Raw genomic sequence first — 22,772 nt, forward strand, 5'->3', positions numbered from 1 at the left:
TCATCTACCCTTTGGCAACAAAGGCCATTCTGATTGCATTATCATAGGCTTGCTTCTGCAGCAGTTAGTGTGCTGGAAAAATATTAAGTTCCTGGGACACTTCACACCACAGAACTGGAGAAATAGCCTGCCCTTTCTTTACTTGGTTTTGTAAGATTAAAAAAAATACAGAAGATTGCAACTCTGTTAAATTTGTTCCAATGGGCTGCATGTTCATTCTACCAGTGACATAAGTATTGAATGCATAATGTGGCGTACTGATGAGGTGTTCATGTAACTCAAGGAACATACATAAAGAGAAACACGCTGCACTGTGAAGGAGAAGAGTTTGGATGGCCTACTGTGTTTTGTTGCCATTTTTTTCTTTTTTTAAAACACATTAATAGCATATCAAGGCCAAATGTTGCTGGAAGAGGCAATCTTCTAGTGTCTTAATGGCTAGGTCCTTTGTATACTACATAGTCATCTGCAGATGTAGTATCTTTCCACGATGCTTAGAACTCCTGGAGCAAGGAATATGACTGTTCTCTAATGGCAACCCCTGAGGAAAAAACCCCAGAGGTTTACTAATTCTTATTTAAGTCTTCAGAGTTATTCTGAGGATTTAAACTGTAAGAGTTGCAGTCTGTGTAACTGTGCGGTGATGCTCCTCTTGCCCCTCATGTCCCTGCTGTTCTGCACTTGCCTCTCCTGTTGAATTTTACCTGTTCTTTGAAGGAAGGATGTCAGCAGTCACATAGAGAAGCACAGAAGCAACATGTATAAGGAAGAAATCATATTTCCTGCATATGAGCAGAGATAAAACTGTGCTCTTCAGTATGCTGAAATATAAACTATCTGTAGTCAGCAATAGAAGAAATAACAGCTGTTCAAGTTTATTTAATTAGTGTTTAAAGCCAGGAAATCTCTGTTGGTTGCTTTGATATCTATTTATCTGACCAAGGTTTGAATCATTGTATTAAGGGGTTTTTAATGAGACAAAGCAATACTTTAAAAATAATCAAGAAACTTTAAAATTACTTGTTAACACTGGTGGAGAAGATTTGAGATGAATCTTAAGCTTAAATGGGCACTTGTTTGGGGTGCACAGGCCTAGAGCAAGTGCTTTCCAATTGAAAAATACCAATCTGTTTTCAGCAAAGAGTTAATAAATGGTGGGGCGAATAAACAGAGCAAGGGCAATATTCATTGGCAAGTAAAGTGAGTCTTGGGCAGCCATGCCTATCCCGTCAAATCTTGTTAATAAGATTCTTCACATATATTATAAAATTGGTGCTGTACTTTCTCTAATGAAGGGATTACTTAAAGGCTGTGGGCTTTTGGGCAGGACTAAGAGCCTGGCATTGAGACAGACATCTGTAATGAGAGATTTTTTAATCAGGATACATTATTAATGAACTGCACAGGAGACACAAACCTGCTTCATTGGGCAAACCGTAAATGAGTCTGTTTGGTAAGAGCATGCAAAATGTGTGTGTGCTGAGAGAGGATATTTTGAGAATTTAACTCGTTTCTGAATAGCAAAGGCATCCAGCCTGGCAATAATTGGTGCCTGTGGCAATTGTTGATACCCTGACTACATTAGCTTTTTGTGCCCTTTAGCAGAATGGGGAAAACATTTCTAGTACTCGTTAAGCTGTCTATTATCAAGACTTCATAAACACACACATTTAGAGTAGATGATTTGCTATCCCAGTGCCTTAGAGCACTGAAATAGATTAGTTCCCACTATTTCAGGCATCAGTGTTGCATTATCACTTGATTATGCATGAAGCAATAATGCAATTAAAATTTGCCTTCCAACTTGCTCAAGTGAGACTATTTTTGAAAATAATAGTTGATCTTTTCTCAAAATACACTCCAGAGCAGGTGGATGTGCTGTGTGGTTCAAAACAGTACTGTCGGACTGGTTTCCGTAGAGATCCTCAAGTTTGCCTGCAGCTGAAGTCAATATTAACCAAATATTACCATCTGTTGGCTTTTGTTGACCTCTGGAAGGAGGCAGCAGTTTGATTTCCACCCCCCCCCCCCCCCCTTCTCTGGTGGCAAAGTGCCCACATCACAGCTGGCATCGAGTGCTTCAGCACCAGAGTTTCTTATTTAGAGAGCGTGGCCACGCTTCAAGGCAGGAGCACGGACTAGTTTTCGGTTTGCACCATGTTCCACTTTCTTTGTGCACAGTACCTACTGGATTCAGATCTTTGCAATATCTGCTATAGTAAAGTGCAGCGATATACCAAGCCAGATTTCAGCCTTAGGTCTGCATCTCTTTACATTTAAATTGGATCTCTTGTTCCTTGGGAGAAAAATACGTATTTTGTAGCCGAGTTACAAATAAGCTTTTCCAGCTTTTTGGCAGCCAGGTAACAGTTAAAGTGAAAAGGTTTCTTTTTTCCAGCCAGAAAAGCAGTTTAATAACTTTGGGTCCATTTGTTCATAGCAGTACTGGAGTTGAGCCCCATGAACCCCTGGAGCTTGGCAAGCCAGGCAGACTTGGCAAGTTTTCCTACCAGCTTACTAAGTCTGAGTCAAGCATGGGTTGTTGCAAATTCAAATATATTTAGTACATTTTGTTAACAGGAGTGTTGAGTTGGAGGCTTTTTTGTGTTGGTTGGTCTTTTTTTCTTTCTTTCTTTGCTGACCTTAAGTAGTACCATATTCTCTCTACAAGCAGCTGGTCCTTAAACCAGGCATGACGGTTTATGGTTTGTGTTAAATTTGAAATGAATGTATGTATTAAACATTACCTACTTTACTGTTGATACTAAGATACTGAGGAAGTATACAACATACTTCCTATAAATTGGCATTGGAGAACCTGGATCTCTGGAAAAGACAGGCATCACTGTCATTTGTCAGTGCATCCCAATTGTAGCAGCCTTTGTCCTCTGGTGTGTGTGGTGCTGGCAGACCTGTGTAAGCACGGGGATTGTTCTCACTTCTAATTTTCACCTGTATGGATGCTGCCAAGAGAAAAATAGTTCAAATTTGGCTTTTGAAATAGCAGAACATTGAGGTTTCTCGATGTCAATTCTTGCAATGCTTACAGCAGCCATGAAATAAGGAGAAAACTTTCTGGTAGAAAAATCTTCCAATGTTTAAAGACACCACAGAAGACTTCAGATAGTGACATGTAGATACCCATTTACCAGCCAGACACTTCCATCTCAATATTCTCCTCTAGTAATTGACTAATGTCAAGGTAGCTTTAGCAGGTTCTTTAATGAATTGAGTAGGCAGGATTAGGTTGTTGAGTGGGGATTTTTTGCTTCTACTTTGACAGTCTGTCTGCTGTTTCACAAGGCATCTTAACAGCTTTGGTCCTTTCCAAGTCTTATATGATTGTGTCTTCATTGCTGCTAATATTTTTTGGGGGAAGTGTGAATCTAAGACGTTAGCTTTGCCTGGCTTGGGGCTTTTCTTCTAGCCGTGGGCCAGGTACAAAAAGTCTGGCTGCTTTGTTTTACTCTCTTAGTGGAAAATCAGAAGTTTCTGTTGCTGGAGGACTAGTTGTGGGAGGCTGTGGTTTCAGAAAGCAGTGGTTTCCTAAATAGCATGAGCCAGTGTCATAAATGGCCTTAACATTTGCTTTGCCCAGTGGGGTAGAGAAAACTGAGCAGAGCACAGGCTGAGGTTGCCAGCTGGGCTTCTGGTTTGTCAGCTATTCATGTTTTCTAAAATTGCTGCCCTCATTCATAGTTGCAATTAATTGTAAGATGCCTAGATCATCATTGCTGAATATCTGGGCATATGCTTGTTTAAAGTTCTGTTTCTTCCTAGAAGAAACCCTCATGCTCTTTACCCAGCAACCCCAAATTAATTGTGGTTGCTTTTGGGGATCTCGGGCTTTGTACCCAAGATCTATCATTATCTTTCATTTGAAGGGCTGAGATATATTTGAAGTGTGTGACACTGGTCGGTATGCTGCTTTGGGTCATTTGATTCCTGAAAGTGAGATTTAGAGAGCAGTGATCTTTCAAGGTAACTGTACAGTAGAAGTGATGAAAAAAGTTAGGATATAGAATGTGTCTGTCTTCTGTCCTTTTACTGGACAGCAGTGCCTATCTGAACAGCTATTTGTTGTTCTTGTCTATCTTACAAGTATTTTAATCTTGCCTTAAGTTCCCACTGTCCCATGCTGAAGAGTCCTAGTCTGGTTGGATATTGCATCTATGAAAACAGTTGTAGGTCTTGATCCAATCTTGTCATCTTCTCTTGTCTTCTTTCCCAATTACTCTATATCCATTTCAAATGGGAGCAGAGAAGAGATCAGATGACATTCAGTTAAATAATCATCTGAGGTATTTTGCTAGCACAGTGAGCCAGAGAATAAATGATGCTAGTAGGAGAGTGCTGCTACGTAAGTGACAGAATGGTGTCAGGAAAGATGCCTGGGTGTGAGTGCCATGGGCTGTTGGGCAGTGAGAAAGGGAATATGCATGGGCATCACTTGGCTGCTCTGCAATACCTAGTGCATCCAGCACAATGTGAACTTGTAAAGTAAATGCAAGGCAAAACATGTTGAAAGGGGCTGGGAAGGAGAGTGTTCCCATACACAATGTTGAATTAATTTTGAACTAAGTACCATGGTGCAGTGTGGATTTTAAAAGGGACTAAGGCACAAATTCACAAGAAATACTTCATTATTAAGCGCAACAATTCAGACTGATCAAGGTTGCCCTTAAACTGCTGATTATTCTTCCAGTTTCTGATTTACTTGGGAAAAGGTAATGCTTTCCTGTCTTACTTTCTTATCCAAACTTCCTTCAGTGGCTGTTAGTGAGCTTTGTTCCAACCCAGTAATGCAGTTCTTGCTTCAAAAAGCAGTTCTTGCTTAAACAAAGCAAGAAGTAGGCTTAAGGAAGCTAGGTCCAAGGAAATCCCAGAAAGAGTTAGCTATGTACTGCAGCTTACAGTGGTTTCCTGCGATTGTGGCATTACAGAATTCCCTTGGTTGAAAGGCAACTTGGAGGCCATCTAGTCCAACCTCTTGTGTAAATTAGGGTGAATTATAAATTCAAACCAGGTTGCTCAGGGCTTGTCCAGATGGGCTTTAGTAATGTTTAAGTGTTAAATTGATGGATTATTACATAGCAATGTAATGTAGACAATAAAATTGAAATGTAATTGCGATTATATTGCTGATGAGTTGGTATCACTGTAATTCTGGGACTGTAAAAATAGCACATGGAAATCAAGCAGAGCATCCATCAAAATATTCTTACCTGGAAAATTCTGGTTTTTGCCAACCATGATGCAAATGAGGTTGGGTTCTGGCTTCAAGCATGTTAATTTGCCAGCAGTAAGGATGTTGGAATAGTTTGAGGCCATTTATTTCTGTAGAGTAATGATGCAAAGACAGCAAGTTGCTCCATCACCTGAGTATTTTATTTTAAATAAGCAGTGCTCTGGCAGTATTTAAAATGTAAGACTTCAGAAGAGAAGAACTGCCTATCACTGGTGATAATTAGCTTCAGAGCATGACAGGCAGCTGTCTACAAATGGTGGTCTGTGTTCCATATCTTTCTCCTCTACTGTAAATGGAAACATGTACTGCAGTAGTGCTAAACCTTCAGTATAGTACAGTTCAGTGCAGTAATCTAAACCTGCTTGTAACTTGTCTTTGTTTCAGCTTTGGTTTGCTTTCGTGAATGGATTTTCTGGGCAGATCTTATTTGAGCGATGGTGCATTGGACTGTATAATGTGGTAAGTGCTACGGTAGTGCTTGAACTTCTATAGTACTTTTTGTCCCTTTTCTCACAGGTGTCTTGGATGTATGTCAGGAAAGGTGAGTTCATTTGTAAAAGCTATTTTGAATCCACTCTAAGGTAGATAAAAATAGATTTTGGATGGTGTTTTTATCGCAAAATTAAATTTGGGAAAACACCTTGAAAATACACATTGGGCCTAATGTTTCCTCCTTTGGCAACTTTAAATGGAAAATTGGCAGCTTTAAAATGGAATTGGATTTTCTCTTTGAAAGTATCTTCAGTCTTTTGTATGGTCATTTTGCTGACTGATCATGTTCAAAATAGATACAAAATCTTCATCTTTGGGGGTTCGTGTTTTTCTCAGACCCTGTACAATTGATCAGAGAAATGTCAGGCAGATGCTTTGGGTTGACTTGTGCTACATTAGGTACAGAACAGGAAGTATCATTACTGTTCCACTGGCATTTTTCACTTGAAGCAAGGGCAGGATGTGTCAGTCCAGAGGTGATTTTTGATTTTCATTGTGCTCTGCAGAGTGCCACATGTGCTGTGTGATTTTATCACTTTAATCAAGAATATTATTTGATCAATAACACTGATTAAAGTCTGGAGAATCTGTGGGACCACATTCCATGGCATACCATAGATCTGTGCTGGTGTTTCAATGATGTTACCTTTACAGTGTGTTGCCACTGACGAGTGGCCTGGTGTCTGGATTTATGAGCCATTAGGACACTTAGTGTTGAAAAATCCTTTGCATTTCTGTCTCGAAGGAGGAAATTTCAATTTTTTTTTTCTTTAAGAAGACTCATTCCAAAGACATCCTAATACAGAGAAAGCCAGCAAATTATCTCAATCACTGAGTAATATTAATGAGAACACTTAACTCCTGTCACATTAATCCTAAAAATGATGGCACAAACCCTCATATTCCGCAAGTTTTCATATTTGTTGTGGAAGATATTTATTCCAGGATTTTCCACTGCCTTGATTCTTTTCACCCTCATTTCCTGACTGTTGCTTAGTCTCCGTCATTCATGTTTAGATATTTGCATCTATTATCCTTAAACCTGATTTGGTGGATCTACCTACCCTACATAAAGCTCATGGATGAAACTGATTTTCTAGAGTCAGTGAAGTAGAAATTAACCTTTGTTTTGTAAGGTTGGTATTTGCTGAAATTAGGACTGGTCATATGGGCTCATGAAGGGTCAAGGGCTGGTAGGATACCGGGGACTTCCACCATTTGAAGGATCTACATTTTCAAGTTGTTTTAGCTCTGTCATTCTCTTCTATGCAGGTTAACCCTTTATTTCATTAGTAGTCTCACTAAAATAGGAAGTGTAGGAAGTGATAGTAGCGCTGTAATTCCAGCTTTTGCACTGGTTCACACTATAGGTTTACCTTCAGAAACAAAAGTACTGGAAGATTTAAATCAACTGAGAACATAAATGCCCCAGTAAACACAGGAAACCTGGGGAGATACCTTAAAGCTGTGCAAGAGCATAGCCTTTTCTGGAATATATTGGACCAGTGGTCTTAGTTTCAGTTCACCACCCCTAGCCCGCTGCCATTTTAACCATCTGCTTTATCACTTTATGAGCAAAAGAAGCACATCCCCTGCTGGATCTAGGGCAGTAATTATTGATTTTTGCTAGTCCTTAGGCCTCTGTGTTGCCCTTTGTCTAGTCCTTGACTGCCAGCTCGCTGCTGGTGGGAGCCACAGCCCAAGGTTTGCAAACATGCCTGCACACTAGAAACAGCTCAGAACTTCAAGCTGATTCTTACCTTAGAGAACACTTCTCAAACTCTTTAAAAATATATGTATGTATAGGATTAGAAATTATTTTTCCGATATAAACTGTTAATGTAAGGGGAAATGAATAATGTTTAGTATTCAGACATGCACACTGGTGGTATTCTCACTCTGTGCCTGCACTGCAGACTGCAAGAAACGTGGATACCCAAGCTGGCTTTAAATGAGCTGCCTCAGATCCTGGAAACACTTTAAGAGCAGTGATGTGGGACTCAGCAGAGACTAATTTACTCTGCTTCTGGCAAAGTGTCCTGCTGTCTCTCCTGGAAAGCTTCTGAGGCTTGGTCATCTAAGCGTCTGCCCATAGCACAGACATATACTGCAGTTAATTTGTTCCTATCAGTTCATGCCTGCCCAGAGAATCCCCAAAGTACCGTAATACAGAATGGCCTTTGTTTTTCAGTAGATCTTTTTTTTTTTAATGAGATTTCCACATTTGCTTTGTCTGCAAACTTAGCTCTGGTTAAGCACATTACATATTTAATTATGGCTACAACAGCAGCTATATTTGAACCCATTCCCACAAGGCTTTTTTGAAAAAGGATGTTGTCTTTCCTTTGCAGTCTGATGTGTTTTACCATTTCTAGATTAAGGCATTTGGTTGAAAATACAAATTTTCTTTCATGTTTCTTTTGTTCATATGTTAATATTTGAGAGTTATGAATTGCTGAAATTCATGTTTGGATTTGTTTGGGCATTTGAAAATGATGTCAAATAACAGGCTAATTGGTAATAAGTCTTCACTAAAGTCTGTGGGAATTTTGCTATTGTCTAGATACTGAAATTTTATCTGAGGTCCACTTAAAACTAATAGCTGCTTTTAATTAGTATTTGCTTTCCTTGCAGATTTTCACAGCGCTGCCACCCTTCACTCTGGGAATTTTTGAACGGTCATGTACTCAAGACAGCATGCTTAGATTTCCACAGCTATACAAAATTACTCAAAATGCAGATGGGTTCAACACAAGGGTAAGGGAAAGTCTGTTTCTTGAAGAATAGTCATGACCATTTGTATTTTCCAGGTTGGTCTTGTTAGAAAATAATTTATTCCCTGCTGTTACTTCTGCTTCATGCTAGCCACTGAGATCAGGATTGTTCTGCCTCTCACTTCTTTTCAGGGGTTACATTTTTTTATTAAGAAAAAGCCCTTGTTTTTAAATAAGGGTATGATTTTTCAGTTCACAACTACTGATAACTGGCGAGTTTACCACTTCCTTAGAACCTGGATAACATCGCCAGGATTTTAGTTAATGTATGAGTTGGCACAATGCTCTCTACTGAGGGCTTTTTCACAATTAGTGCAGCTCTGTTCCCATGGTTCTTTTGCTGAATTTTGACTTTCTTTATTTGAGTTTTGAAGAACACATTTTGCTGTTTAAATGCTGGAAAATCCCACTATTTGAATCCTGTCTTTATTCTATGACAGGCACGTCTAAATGTACTTCTGAATCAAAGAAGCTGTATGATCGATTTGTTTAGAGAGGAAATCTCAGAGTATTTAAAGCTCTAACTTGTGCAAAACACATTATCTAGAAGTTAAAAACTGTGGCACAAGGTATTTGCCCATTAAAAGTAAACAGAGTATTCCATGGTACTGAATCAATGTTTTAAAAATCATTCTTTGATGTAATTAAAGAAGGGTGACTCCATCTGTTTGCTGTATTCTGGCAGAGATCTTTAATAAGCAAGTATGCTTGCAATTTTATTTTAAGTTGTTAGAATAAAACCATCCAACTGGGCCAGTGTTTTCTTATGAAAGAGCAGAAATTGTAGGAGGAAATAGATCCTGCAGAAGTTTAGGTATTTCACTTCAGGACAAACATTGTCTGACTCTAAACTACACAATGAAGTGTTTGTTAGGAGTTAGAGAGAGGTCAAGAGTTTTGGACTTTACTGATGACTTGGTTTGTTTTCCCTCAGGTTTTCTGGGGTCACTGCATCAATGCCCTGATCCATTCCATCATTCTTTTCTGGTTTCCACTGAAAGTGCTGGAGCATGGTAAGGGCTTCATTATTTGTTACGTCAGTAACTCATGTTCAGTCTCGCAGAGCCAGTGTGTTTGGAGAACTGGAGGTCATGACAAGTCCCAGGAAAATAACGCTGACAGACAGTTCAATAGGCTGTAGCTGCTGAGCTTGTCTTGTTATCTAGTGGCTTTCAGAACTTACTCTAATTGAACATAATTATTGTTCATATAGTGACTTTAATATGTGAAAAATGAAACTGCTATTTTGCCAGGAACTCTTATTCAAATACTGAATAATGTTCTATGAATAGCCTTATTTTTCTTTTAGTAGTGGGTTAAGATCTCAATTTTTTTAATATATGTTCTTGCAGCAGCTGCATTACAACCATTTGCTTTATATCTTGTTGGACCTTTCCCATTCCATAACACAGTACTGTAAAATGTAGGATAAAATAGAGAGATTTTACTACTGCTGAAGTCTGTGGAAAAAAATGAAATGGCTGGAATGGAAGTAGACTCAGAGATACCGGGGAAATGAGGCTTCTTGTTCTACAAATTAGGCTTATTAAGTCTTGCTTTCAATGAAAGGTAATGCAACTACATGGTATTTCAGGGAACAGTAAATCCCATATGGTTCCTACCAGGCTTTACAATATGGTTGTGTGGACAGGAAAGACCTTGGGAATCTGTTCTTTTACTATCATAAGAAACACAACTAGATCAGAGGAGAAATCTTGGGGCAGCAGAGGGGGAATAATAGTTACCTAAAATAATTAATCTTTCAGAACTGAATCTCTTTCCTGGAAAACACTAGTTTCAATACAACCTTTTCAGCTCCAGGATGGATTAATTGGCAAGGAGTGAAATACAACAGAAAGGGAGGGAAGATGAATGCTCACAATAGAGGCATGATGATAGAGATAGTTGTGGGAGGGAGGTTCATGTTTCTCTGCCTGGCTGAGTAAAATGTCAGTATTGTATCCTCAGTGACAGCTTCGCATGCTGTCTGATGGACCATATAGGATAGGGACTTTCCTCTCCTCTACATGTGGGCTGGGAGCTCTGTTCAGGTTTGGAGGAGAGGGTTAGGTTTTTTAATGGTTGATTGGTTTTTGTTTTTATTTCACGGTTCTTGTTGTTCTGTTTCACTGTTTTTGTGAGAAATGTTAATCTTTAATTGTTCTTCTTTAAATTCAGCTTTTGAAATTTTAGGCTGATGTCTGTAGTGGTTACAGCTGGAGAAAAATACAGTTTTTGTTTTAGCCTTCCTAAATGTTTTTCTAACTAATTCCTAAATAGATAACGTACTTTTAATTGCAACAATTAAAATGATAGGACCTAGAATACTCACCCACTCAAATAGTAACTTCCTGAGTTCCTTTGAATGGGTTGCTTAGTTTGTTTTCTGAAGAGGAATGAATATTGTATTTTCAAGTAAAAAGGGGATTTCAGTGCCAGAGACAAAAATGTGCCATTCACATTGGGATGTTTTTTAACCTCTCAAGTTCCTTAGAATGTGAAGTGCATACAGTCTGTGAATGGGCACTGGTATAGCTTTAGAAATGAATGTTCACTGAGCTGTTGTCATTAACAGAAATATTCCTTTCAGGACCACTTAGCCTCTCAAAGTGGAAAGTCATGGAAATCACTGGAAAAAAAAAAAAACTGGCATTAACTTACTGCATTAAAATGTAACTTTAAAAATTGAGACTGATACCAAAAATTATTCAGTTAGTTACATCTCCTCTGTGATGTTGCACTACAGCAATATACTGGCAGAGGCATTAGGTCAGTTTATTTTTGGTCTATCGAAACTGATGTATATTTAGGTATGACTTTTTCTTAATAAACTGAGACTTCTACCATCATCAGGGCTTATTGGACACGGAAGTCTCAATTTTCACCTTGTTCACTAGAGAAAAGAGCCAAGTAACAGTTAAAACTTTGTGTGCATTTGCGAATGATGTGGTAAATGCCTGAAGCCACAGAGTAGCAGGGGGTGAGTTGGGCTGATAGAGATGCCAGTGGCCAGAAACCAAGCCAGTTCCTAACTGAGCTGTCTCAGGCTTCAGCTTCTCTTGCAATGTTAGTGGCTAGTCCATCTGCTGCTGTTTCTCTGGAGTTCAAAAGAGAAAAGAAAGCAGGGACATAGACCAGCAACCTCTAGAAAATATTCACAATCTGTCAGTTCTTCAGACAACCACACGCAACCATTGTAGAAGAAAGCCATAACAAGTAGCTAGGGGTAAATGCACTGACTAAATACATAGTCATTTTACCCATAAGCTGTGCAGAATCTTCACCACAGGAATCAGGGTATCAGCGACTCTTCTCTATAGACTTTAAATTACTGATCCTGGAGACCTATGTTGCAGGAACATGGTTAACTGAATAGATGACCCTAGTTTAAGAATGTCAGATCCAGTTTCGCAAATAAATCTATCAAAATGGTGCCCTCATGGTAGAAGCACTATGCTAGGCAGTATGTGTTTAGGAACAGGTCCAAGGTTTTATCTTAAGCCTCTTTCAGCCCTGCTGTTTGTGTATTTCTCTAGCAGTTGTCTTAAAACCTGTGAAAACAGTAATACTTATCATGTTTTGAGTAATGCTTGAAAGCTCCTGTGAGTACAAGTTCATTTGGCATTAGTGTGGCTGTCCAATGTGCTTTCACGGTGTTCCGGTCTTACTCAACAAGAGCTAAGAAAGACTAAACAGACATTTGAAGTATTGCCAAGGTTGGCACTTTCAAATGATAGATTAACATGTACTTACCCTTGTGCACACTTGACTAGGGAAAGGGTGTGTAGAGACTGAATACTGCTCAGTTACTGAATTAGTTTTCAGTAACATATTTTAGATGTTACATGTGTCCTTCATAGACGAAGCTTTTTCAATTCAGCTCTTTCACCACAAATCAGCTGGTGTTTTACAGGATTTTCTTCACAGGCCCAGCAAATAATGGGATTTGTTAGAGGTCTCAGTATCTAGTTAAGAACAGATAGTGACAGAAGTGATGCTGACATATTTCAGTACTCATAGGCAAATTGCACATTAGGGTCTGGCAAAAACTTCCCCTTTTGCTAAAATGGCTTCTGGCAACCAAGCCTATGTATATATGCTCTGTCCAAGCATCTTTTCTGAGGCCTGGCTTAGCGCAACTTCTGCATTACCATTATCTTGCAGCTTGCAAAACTGCTTTTAAGTGTTCTAAAAGGTAAGGTTAGGACCACTTGTTTGCTCCTGAAAAATTTCCTTGCTGTTTTATCCATTGTGTTGATAAACTGATAGCAAATGTGATGATTCATTTTTTTCCTTTCAGATGCAGTATTCACAAATGGCCAGGGAATTGACTATTTGTTTGTTGGGAACATAGTTTACACTGTAAGTTTGTGTATCCTAGCAATTTTGGAATGGTAAGATTTCTTTGGGGGGGGGTGGTATATACGTATATATATACATAATATACACACACCATTAGAAATTGGTGTAAACCAGAAGAAAATGTACAAGTAAAATAAAAACAAACTTAATTCTGTGTGCGTGATTTCCCCCCTTTCTCTTTTTTCATTTCATCTTCCTGGCATGCACCAACAATAACTTCTGTTCTGTCATTCCCCCATCCCACACTGCCAAGGTCCTGGGTTGTTAACTAAATGGTAGTAACCTTTTAGGTGTAAAGGGAAGATTGGGCCATGAACACCTTTGAATTTGAGAGTTTTAGTACTGAAGATGTCTTTTCTTCTTGCAGTATGTTGTAGTCACTGTTTGTCTGAAAGCTGGCTTGGAAACAACTGCATGGACTAGAGTAAGTACTTTTCAGTATCTTTTATTGTCACACGTTCCTCTTTAATGAGTGTTAATACAGAAAAAAAGTATTAAAAATTGAGGCTTCAGTGGTTTAATTGGGTCTTTCATGTACAGATAAACTACTAAGCTCTGTAAGTACAGAATGACAGGAGAATGAACTCGTAGATGACACGATATGTGTGATGAAAAAGGGCAGAAGTGGGAAGAGAACACTAAAAGCACATTGTCAACATCTCTAAGTATTTAAAATTTAGAAAATTCTGCATGTAATCAGCATACTACTGTAATTGCTTGAGGAAATAGATCAAGAACATTATCTTTGTAGTTCCTTTAAAAATTAATTCACAGAATCACAGAATCACAGAATCCCAAGGGTTGGAAGGGACCTAAAAAGATCATCTAGTCCAACCCCCCTGCAAGAGCAGGGTAACCTACAGTACATCACACAGGAACTTGTCCAGGCGGGCCTTGAATATCTCCAGTGTAGGAGACTCCACAACCCCCCTGGGCAACCTGTTCCAGTGCTCTGTCACTCTTACAGTAAAGAAGTTCTTCCTGATGTTAACGTGGAACTTCCTATGTTCCAGTTTACACCCATTGCCCCTTGTCCTATCACTGGATATCACTGAAAAAAGCCTAGCTCCATCATCCTGACACCTACCCTTCACATAAATTCAATAGGGAATTAAAGGTGCTTGCCCCCAGATAAACAACTGGGCTTTGAAAATGTCTTCAAAACTAATGAAAAGCACTGATGACTTCACATTGGATAGGATTTTTTGCTTGGAAACAGTGTAATAAGTATAGTCAATAGTAAATAGCCAATCAGTTATGTTGATTCCTAGATCAAGTCATTTACTTGGAATGAGTGAGTGCTCTGTTACTGGTAGGTGTCAGAATCCGATGGGGCATTGATCTCCAAAGAATATGGGGGGTAGAAGGGTTCCTGTGTTGGTAAACCTTCAATAGCTTTCTTCTCTTCTTTCCCCCCAGCCCCTCTGAAACACTAATCTTATTATTTTGCTGGAGTCCTTGCCTCTCCCCATCTATGAGGTACCCTACAGGAATTTAATTGTCACAGTAGACTCACTGCCCTCAAGACCAGGCTGTTTTGAGGACTGTTATTTTACCAGTTTCTTGGAAGAGCTTGGCTTGAGTCTCCTGACCTTGTTGCTTCTGTTGTGAACTGTTTTGTTTTGTTCCTTCAGAGAAACTGTTAAGATTAATAAGCTTATGTCTGTTCTGAATGTTAAAGATGAAGCGCCATCAGTACGGGTTATTTAGTTGTTAGGGAGATGCTAATATTCTCTGCCTTACTCATCTGAAAAATCAAATCCATTCTTTTTTCTTCTCTTTTGCTGTTGCTTATGCATAAGTTCTATGTTGTGTTCCAACATTTTGAAATGCAAAGATACCTAAATTAGTCTCTTGTGCACTACAGAGGATATATCCAAGTCTGTACTGGAGGCATATGACCCTGTTTAGATCCTGTTATGAATTATTTGATGGTTTCTCCTCTCTCCCCTTCCTTGGGTAATTGGTGTCTTTTCAGTCACTTGAGGGTAATCCTGATCCCTCTTCTCTAAACATTATTTTAAAAGGTAACATAATGTTTAGTACATCTCAGTGTTTAAAAGTGGTATTTTATAGAGAAATTATTGTTATGCACAGAAAAATAACTGGGTTTAGAAACAACTTTTTTTCTATATACGTTTCTAATTCCTGTCCCATTGCTTGGACCAGTGACTCTCCTCACCTTGGAATCTGATGTTGGTTACAATTATTGTTTCAGCTGCAAGTGAATCAACACACAGGGAAATCTTTAGGTTACTTAAAAGTATTAAATGTACAACACTGAGTTAAGCCTCTTCTCCATCATCAAGTGGATTGGTTACATGCAGTTTGTTCTTGAGAGTGAGAGGAGCACTGCCACTTGGGAGAACATGATGGGTTCAGCTGAAAGCTTTAAATAAATAATGCAGATTCCAAGTGGTTGGCAGCCTGGTATATCCAATAGGTAGTGTGGAAAGAAGGGCTTTTCTGAAAATGGTAACATGATGCATAACTAAATCTGCACATTGGAGTGGTGTGGAGCAGCTTCATGTTATGTGCTTCCTGTTGGGAACACTGCAATAGGCTTTTTCCCAAACAGTTACAGCTTTCTTCACTACTGTACCACACTATATGAACTATTTCAGATCAATAAAATGCCCAGGCTAGCCATCCAGTGTGTCTGGGTTTTTATGTGAGAGCCTTCATTTCTTTTTTTCCTGACCGTCATTCATTTAATGCATTTGATGGACTTGCTTCTGTTTTGCACATGAGTTTTCCAGGGATGAATGACAATCAGTGGAGAATCAACAGTGTAAAGGTTAATGGGGTGAATGTATAAGGAACATTTTCAAGCAGGGCAAGGAGGGCTCTTCTGAAAGCAGAAGCTCTTTTAAAGGTAGAGAAGCAATTCAGACAGGTATAAATCTGAGATGAAGACATGGACAACCATGAGAAATAGATAAAGATAAAATAAGCCAAGTCTTTGCTGAGCTTGAAAGCGTAAGGTGAAGAGCTGAAAACTCAAAATGTGTCCTACCAGCAGACTGGAAAGAAAAACAGGATAGGAAGTTAAAAAATCATTTCACTTGCATAAATACACCTCATACAAGATAAGACAATGCCTCAGATTGGTTTCCATACTTACTTTTATCTTTACTGTTTTTTCATTGTGAAGTCTGTAGGAGTTTGCAGCTTGGAAGCATCAGTCTAAGCTATCCTGAGCCTTCTGTTCGCTTGTTTGGGAGGAAGGCTGTAGCTCAAGAGAAGGAGTCGTATCCTTCTGGGAAAGCAGTGCTGGTGCTGTTCTGCTATTTCACGGGGCTGGCTTTCTTTAAAAACCAGTTCTTGCAGCAGCCTTGCAGTACTTGTTCTTTGGGGAGCTGAGCACTACAGATGCTCACTGTGGCAGGGCTTTATTTTAGTCAGAATCCTGACATTAATTGTCCCTGGTTTCCAGAAGAGCAAGTAGCCTGGAGGGATAAAATCTCCCCCTTCCTCCAAGTGTTAAAAATAAAACCCCTTCCAGTCTCCAGTTTATTCACATTGAACTGGATAAAAAACTGTGGGTCTTGTTGGGTTTTGTTTGTTTTTAAACCGAGAAGTTGCTGGTCATATCTCCTTGGTGAAACAGAGTAAATAGCAAAATTTGAAAACAAGTCTTCCTGCCCACTGTGTCCTCTCCAGGACGGGGTCTATCCCATGTCCTGCTCATTAGCCCAACAACTTTTAGGGTTGAACAAAATTCCAGCTTTCCGAGAGTGCCTACAAGAGTTCTTTCCATCACCTCACTGCATGAATACTTCTACTGTAAAGCAGCCTCCAGTTGCTCCCAGCTATCTGCCAGTCTGCACTGGTGCTCCAGACTGTTTGTTTTCACTGCCTGTACTGGAGAAAGCTCTCCTTTCCAAGGATGCTCAGTGCTTCCAGAGGAGGAGTAATCATCCTCATTCCATTAGTATCATCTCACAGTGTAAAGAACGCAATACTCGCACACTTCTTTGGTTCTCACATACTGTTCAAAAAGTCAACAAATACAATCACCGCATACAAGGTATGAAGTTGAGGACTAAACAAACACACTGTGTCTACCACAGCAACCAGTGTGTAAATTCATTCCTATGTTCCTAAACCCATGTGTAATTAGCAATTAAGATTTATGCAGGTACTTCTCTGAATTGGAGCCAAAGTCATCAGCCATGGGAGTTGTTGGCATCCAAAAAAGCCGGAGCCAATAATGAGCTCAGTTGCTTGTTACAACTGAAATTACTGATTCCATCCACTGCAGTGTAAAAGTAAAACAGCTTAAATCATCCTGAATAGCAAAACAGTTTGGGCGTGTAGGAAAAATGACTTTCTTTAATGCAACTTAAATAAAGTCTGTGCTGGACATGTTCACTTTAATACTGCTTTTATTTACTCGTAGTGAGTCTACAGGCTAAAGAACCAGTAAAGATTTAAACTGTGTTGCATATCTGTAAATCACTTAAGGACACCTTTAAAACAAAAAAAAAGCAAAGCTGATCAGTAGATGTTGATTGTGGTAGTGTGTTACACAGCACTGAATCTTCTTCCGTGAAAGGCATGTCAGTGGTGGACATGGCTTGTGTGCATACACTCTGCCATAATGGATTTGTCCATGTGAACTTTAACCTGAACCTTGGAGAATTTCTACCTTGATGTATGTGTTGAACCTGGCATGTGCACGACAGGAAGCAGGAACTAGATGAGAGAGTTCCAAGGAAAATCTGAAGAGTTTTTGGAGCTCCAAGTAAGACAGATTAGCTGAGAAGACTGTGTCTGCTCTGTTGTGAAGCACAGATTAAAGAGAATTGGTTTATGCTGTTTAAACAACCTGTGCTGCTGGCCTGAAACCAAATGCAGCAGACAGGACTGAGTGAGACCAACAGAGAGCTGAACAGAGCAGTATCTATAGGTTAGGTGGATGAAGGAAGTGCCCTGTGTTGACTCTCCTTTCCCTGTTCCTTCACAGTTCAGTCATCTGGCCGTCTGGGGAAGCATGCTGCTCTGGCTGGTATTCTTCGGTGTCTACTCAGTCATCTGGCCCACGATTCCCATCGCACCAGACATGATGGGGCAGGTCAGTGTGAACGCTTGGCTGCATGGTAAACTGCTCTATACAGTGCCCTACTGTCGCCAGCCCTGCTGCTTGCTACTTCCTGAGCACTCACACAATGCTTGGGAAGGAACTGTGCTCTAGTAAGAGTGTTTGTACTTCATTTTAACCTTTTTCTAATCCTTGCATTCATTTTGCTTAATCTTCCCATTAGAAGAGCTCTTTTTCTCCCCAGAAGTGACATCATACATCATTACATGTACTGTGGATACTATATGGCAATTCTTAGTTCACTTGGATAGCGGTGAGACTGGCTCTTTCATTAGAGCTTTCCTAGCAAGACTTAGTGTGTTTGACAAAATGCCAGGTAGAAATTTAGTTTACTTCTTTGAGGGTTTTAGTGTTTGTTTTGGGTTTTGGTTTTTTGTTTGCTTTTTTTTTTTTTTTTTAATATGGGTTCTTTCTCTTTTGTGTATTTTGCTTTCATATTTTACATTCATTTAAAATAAATCAGAGTTTACTTGAGAGTAGGAGAAGATGGTCAGAAGGCAAGCTGATGTGTTACTTTTATAATACTAGAGGAATTTTGGATTTATTCCTTTGGTGTCAGCTGAGTTCCAGGTGGTGAAGTTTTCCCTTCGGTCTCATTATTTCAGGCCGTGGTGAGAAGATTGAGTCACGAGCCTGTCAGAATCACTCAAGAACCTTGCGTGTATTTAAAATACGGGTTTACCCTGAACAATGAATGACTTTAACTCCTTACCATGCATTTATTTTCTGTAAAAGTGGAACTCTTGTCAGATGACCAAAAAAAGGCATTTTGTAATCTTTACTGCAAAAATGCTTATTATGATAGAGAAAGAAGAAAAGCAAGCTAATAATTTTAACAAAGAATCTAAGTGTATTTAACTCATACCACCCTAGTGTACTAAAAGTAAGAATAAAAAAGAAGTATTGGCAAGCCAATTAGAGATTATTGACGTTACTCTCATGTTTGTACTCAACAAGAGCAGTCAGGCATGATTTTGTTGCTGTTCTTGCCTAATACGTATTTTATTATCTTGTGCTAAAGCACTGGGAGTCATGGAGGCTGGGGTAGATTTTCATGGACAGCTTTTTACAGCAGAGTGACAGCTGACAGGCTGGGATCAGCAAGTGAGTGACTGACAGACAAAGCCTCAGTCCTCTGATAGTATTTCATGGGGATCTTTGTTTCACAGCACATACAGCATCAGTAGCTCTAATTTACATTTTCATATATCAAGGAGAAATTTGATTTGAGCAGCATGCAGAGCTGTGAACTACTTATCTTGCACAGCAGCTTTCTAAAACACAAACACAGTAAGGTTAGTTGTTTCTTCATACAAGAAGGGTCAGACTATCGGCTTTAGCTTGGTGTTGGTTGGTTTGGTGGGTTTTTCCCCCATTAACACAACTGCAAAAAAATTCATATTGTGTTGGTCATCAGCGTTTGTTCCAACATAAACCACAGGTCTCAACAAAAGCTTCACACTAATAAGGTTTTGCTTAAACGTGTCTTTATAAAGTGTTTCTATTTTAACTTTGGTTTTATGCTCTATTTTTCTGACATTATGACTTGAGAAGTGGTACTAATATATTGCTGAGATTAAAATGATCTAATGTACTTTTTCTTGATGGAAAACACATTTACTTTGACTGATAGTGTGTCTAGTCCAGTTGTGGAGCCGTGTCCCTGGGTCAGTAATCAACAAAGACATGAGGGATTGTTCATAATTGTAGAAATATGCTTTTTGAATACAAATGTCAGAAACAGTCTATTGTGTGGCTTTCAGTGTGTGTGTGGAGAGGAAAGATCAATACCATTCTATCAGTTTTCTTCTATTTTCCGAGAGAAGGAGCAGTGGTGGAAGAGTGGATTTTTTTGTTTCTTTTATCCTTCTGTAAAATCAAGGAAAGCTCCCAAGGTAAAGGGAACTTGCTTACCACTTGCATTAACTTACACAAAGTCTCCTGAGTAATCAGTTGCTGTCATAAAAGCAGCTCATGGTGAAATGAGCTGGGGTAGTGCTAGGCTCTAGTGAGTAAAATGAATTGCCTTGCTGCTTCCTGGACTTGAGCTGTTCCTTTACTCATGCTACCATCTTTTCTGTACAATTAATCAAGGCATCTTAAAAGCTTGCTTTAAGTTTTAAATATTGATGGTGTGTTTGTCTTCAAATAAACTGAACTCCAAAATATTTTAGATTCTCATACTATGTAAATCCAATAGCACTTGAGGGGGAGCTGGTTTTAACTGTAATACTCATCTAGCATCTGTGCCAGCCGGAGCTATGTGCCATCAGTGAAGGCATATGAGGTGCAAAACATTTTATTCCGTCCATTCATCAAATGTCAGCATGGAGCCTTGCAGACCTTTAAGTGTGTGAAAAGATGATTTGTTTCTACTGGGATCTATTAAAACATTTTCACGAAATATTTCTTTCTCTTGCCCATTATATCTTGATCATTCTCACAGAGAAAATAATACCATTTTTTCCTCCTCAAGGGCAAAGGGAAGTAACTTAGTTATTCTCTGCTGTTAAAGAGTCAACATGTTTCTTCCTTTTCCGCTACAGTATTCATAATAGAATATATATAATAAGACAAAGCTGCAATAAAAATCTCAATAGTCCTTAATAGAAGTTTTCCAACTGTATGACATCTGGTAGTTTGAAAGTAAACTCTTTGGCTCTTTTCAGACACACAAATAATACTTTCCTTTAACAGTATCAAAAGCAATAATGTAAGACCAGAGAAGCCCTCTGGTAACTTTCTTGGCTTTCCTGGATATTTGCATTTTTTAAAGAGGTCATTTTTGTATTTGAAGAGAACAGTGGCACTGAGAAAAGTCAGTGCCTGTTTTCTTGTCTTGCATTTGGTGCCAGGATAGTCGAGTTGGAGCTGACTTGTTTTGAATGAGCATTTCCAGATGACAGTACTTTGTACAGTATGTAATTCCTTTCCCACCTTTCACTAGTTAAGACTTACCACAACAGATTGTTGGAAACAAGTAGACGCCTATTTTTTTTAAAGTGCAGGCCACTTTGATGCTCATTACTTCAGAGGTGGTACAGAAATGTGCTGATCTAAGCATGTAATTGCCTTTTTAATTATCCTTTCCTGAACTTTTGGGGCTCCTGGCTCATAACCCTGTGGTATTTTGCTGACCAGCACACTTGCAGTAGTCCTGCCCTCATGCAGTTTTGAGATTCTGTTTGCCTGGGGGTGGGGATTTGATGCCCCGAAGGGAACAATGAGCAATAACGCTTGTGCTCATTTCTTGCTTATTTAATATGGGTTGTGTGAGTGAAATGCTGCTCATTTTCTCTTCTTCTATGGATTTCTTCATTGGAATTGTAGCATAACTTGGGTTTATTGGAATATTACATATACTGTTTGGGATCAAAGTATTGGGATCAAAGCACGTATTCCCACCTGTTCGCATAAATAGACACCTGTACCTGAAAGGAAGTGTATGTATGCAAGAGGATGTTACAGATGTGTATGAAAGTTACCGTGCTTTGAGTCTTGATCCAGAAATTATCTAAAATGAAGAACGATAGATCTCACCCCCAGCTAAAATACTGTATTTTTAGTGTTTTAAGGGAGAGGGGAGTTGCAGGGAAAGGTGTTCCCATCACCCCTCTGAAGCATCTGTTACTGGTTCTGGGTGAAGAAAGGAAGACTACTGAGCTATGACTTTATTTTTTAATCTATTTCCCTTTATCTAAGTGGTGTGTTTTGTCTCTGCCTCATCAGTTGTTACCGTTAAGGAAATGTCTTCAGGATGATTAGTACCAGTCTCATTCAGCCTGGAGGAGAAGGGAGTAAAATCTTTTTGAAAGATCCCAGTAATCAAGACGTCCGGTTGATCCCATGTAGCATGGCAGTAGCAGGATTTGTATAAACGGTTTGTCAAGAAAAACTCTGTCCCTCTTTTAACAGTTTCCTATTCTTCTCTATGCTATTAGCAAGACAGGTTCACTTTAGCTATTGCACTATATTGTTGGCTTCTGAGGATGGGAGGTGGTCTGTAGGGTCTGATGGGTACGGCCAGTTTTGTAGCTGGCCTTTGGTCTGAAGATCTTTTGCATCTTGCTGATTCAGTTCCTGCCAAAGCATATGAGAACCTCATGGTTTAGAAGACTTGGAAACAACACAAAAGAAGACCATAAAGTCCTGGAGGTAAGATAATAATCATTATTACAACATAATAAACAGGTTTCATATTACTGCTCTTTCAAAATCGACGCTGAAAAACTGACAGCTTAATGTACATGTTCGTGTTTTCCAGAATAGTTCTGCCATTCTCTCTACATTTGAATCTTTTTTTTCCAGAGGTCTCAGTTGTTGTTCTTTCTGGCTTCTCATGTTTCCGCAATTTGGTGCTAGTTAGAAAATTGGCCGCTCTGATTGTGGTTTGTTTGTCTGCAGTTGGTTGCACATTACATTGTGGTGTCAGTGTTTTGATTGGTGGAAATGCTTCATCCAGCTGTTAGGCAGAAATCAGACCTTGCCTGCAGATTGAGGTCCTTAATGTCCGCTGATGGTGTTTGTTTTTATTATTATGCACAGCGGTCTCCGTGGCACTTGACGTGGTTTTGGAACTTTTTCTGCAGTTTTGGACTAGGCTCTGAGCAGACAAATTAGGCTAATGAAGCATGTATATATTTTTAAGTAACTGTTGAAGGAGTGGATTTGTTGGTTTTATGAGCCAGATGTGGCTCTCAGAAATGAATCTCTCATTTGTAGATCCCTAGCATTGCGTTGTTCTGTGTCATACACCAGAAAAGTTTTAAAATGGAGATAAAATATTCTAACA

General features: G+C 39.2%; 1 protein-coding gene across 3 annotated transcripts in view; it reads left to right on the plus strand.

The window, feature by feature from the left end:
• ATP8A2 (ATPase phospholipid transporting 8A2) overlaps positions 1 to 22,772 on the plus strand; it is a 308,301-nt gene that overhangs the window by 194,283 nt on the left and 91,246 nt on the right. For 2 of the 3 annotated variants that reach the window (XM_065678508.1, XM_065678509.1), the window contains 6 exons: positions 5,633 to 5,707; positions 8,375 to 8,497; positions 9,449 to 9,527; positions 12,815 to 12,876; positions 13,244 to 13,300; positions 17,846 to 17,953. In XM_065678508.1, coding sequence (XP_065534580.1) covers positions 5,633 to 5,707; positions 8,375 to 8,497; positions 9,449 to 9,527; positions 12,815 to 12,876; positions 13,244 to 13,300; positions 17,846 to 17,953 — 504 coding nt within the window. Of the gene's footprint in view, positions 1 to 5,632; positions 5,708 to 8,374; positions 8,498 to 9,448; positions 9,528 to 12,814; positions 12,877 to 13,243; positions 13,301 to 17,845; positions 17,954 to 18,585; positions 20,064 to 22,772 lie in introns of those variants that run through there. The other variant, XM_065678510.1, reaches the window with a different exon arrangement.

Source organism: Lathamus discolor, chromosome 4 (assembly GCF_037157495.1).
Source record: "Lathamus discolor isolate bLatDis1 chromosome 4, bLatDis1.hap1, whole genome shotgun sequence".
NCBI lineage: Eukaryota > Metazoa > Chordata > Aves > Psittaciformes > Psittacidae > Lathamus > Lathamus discolor.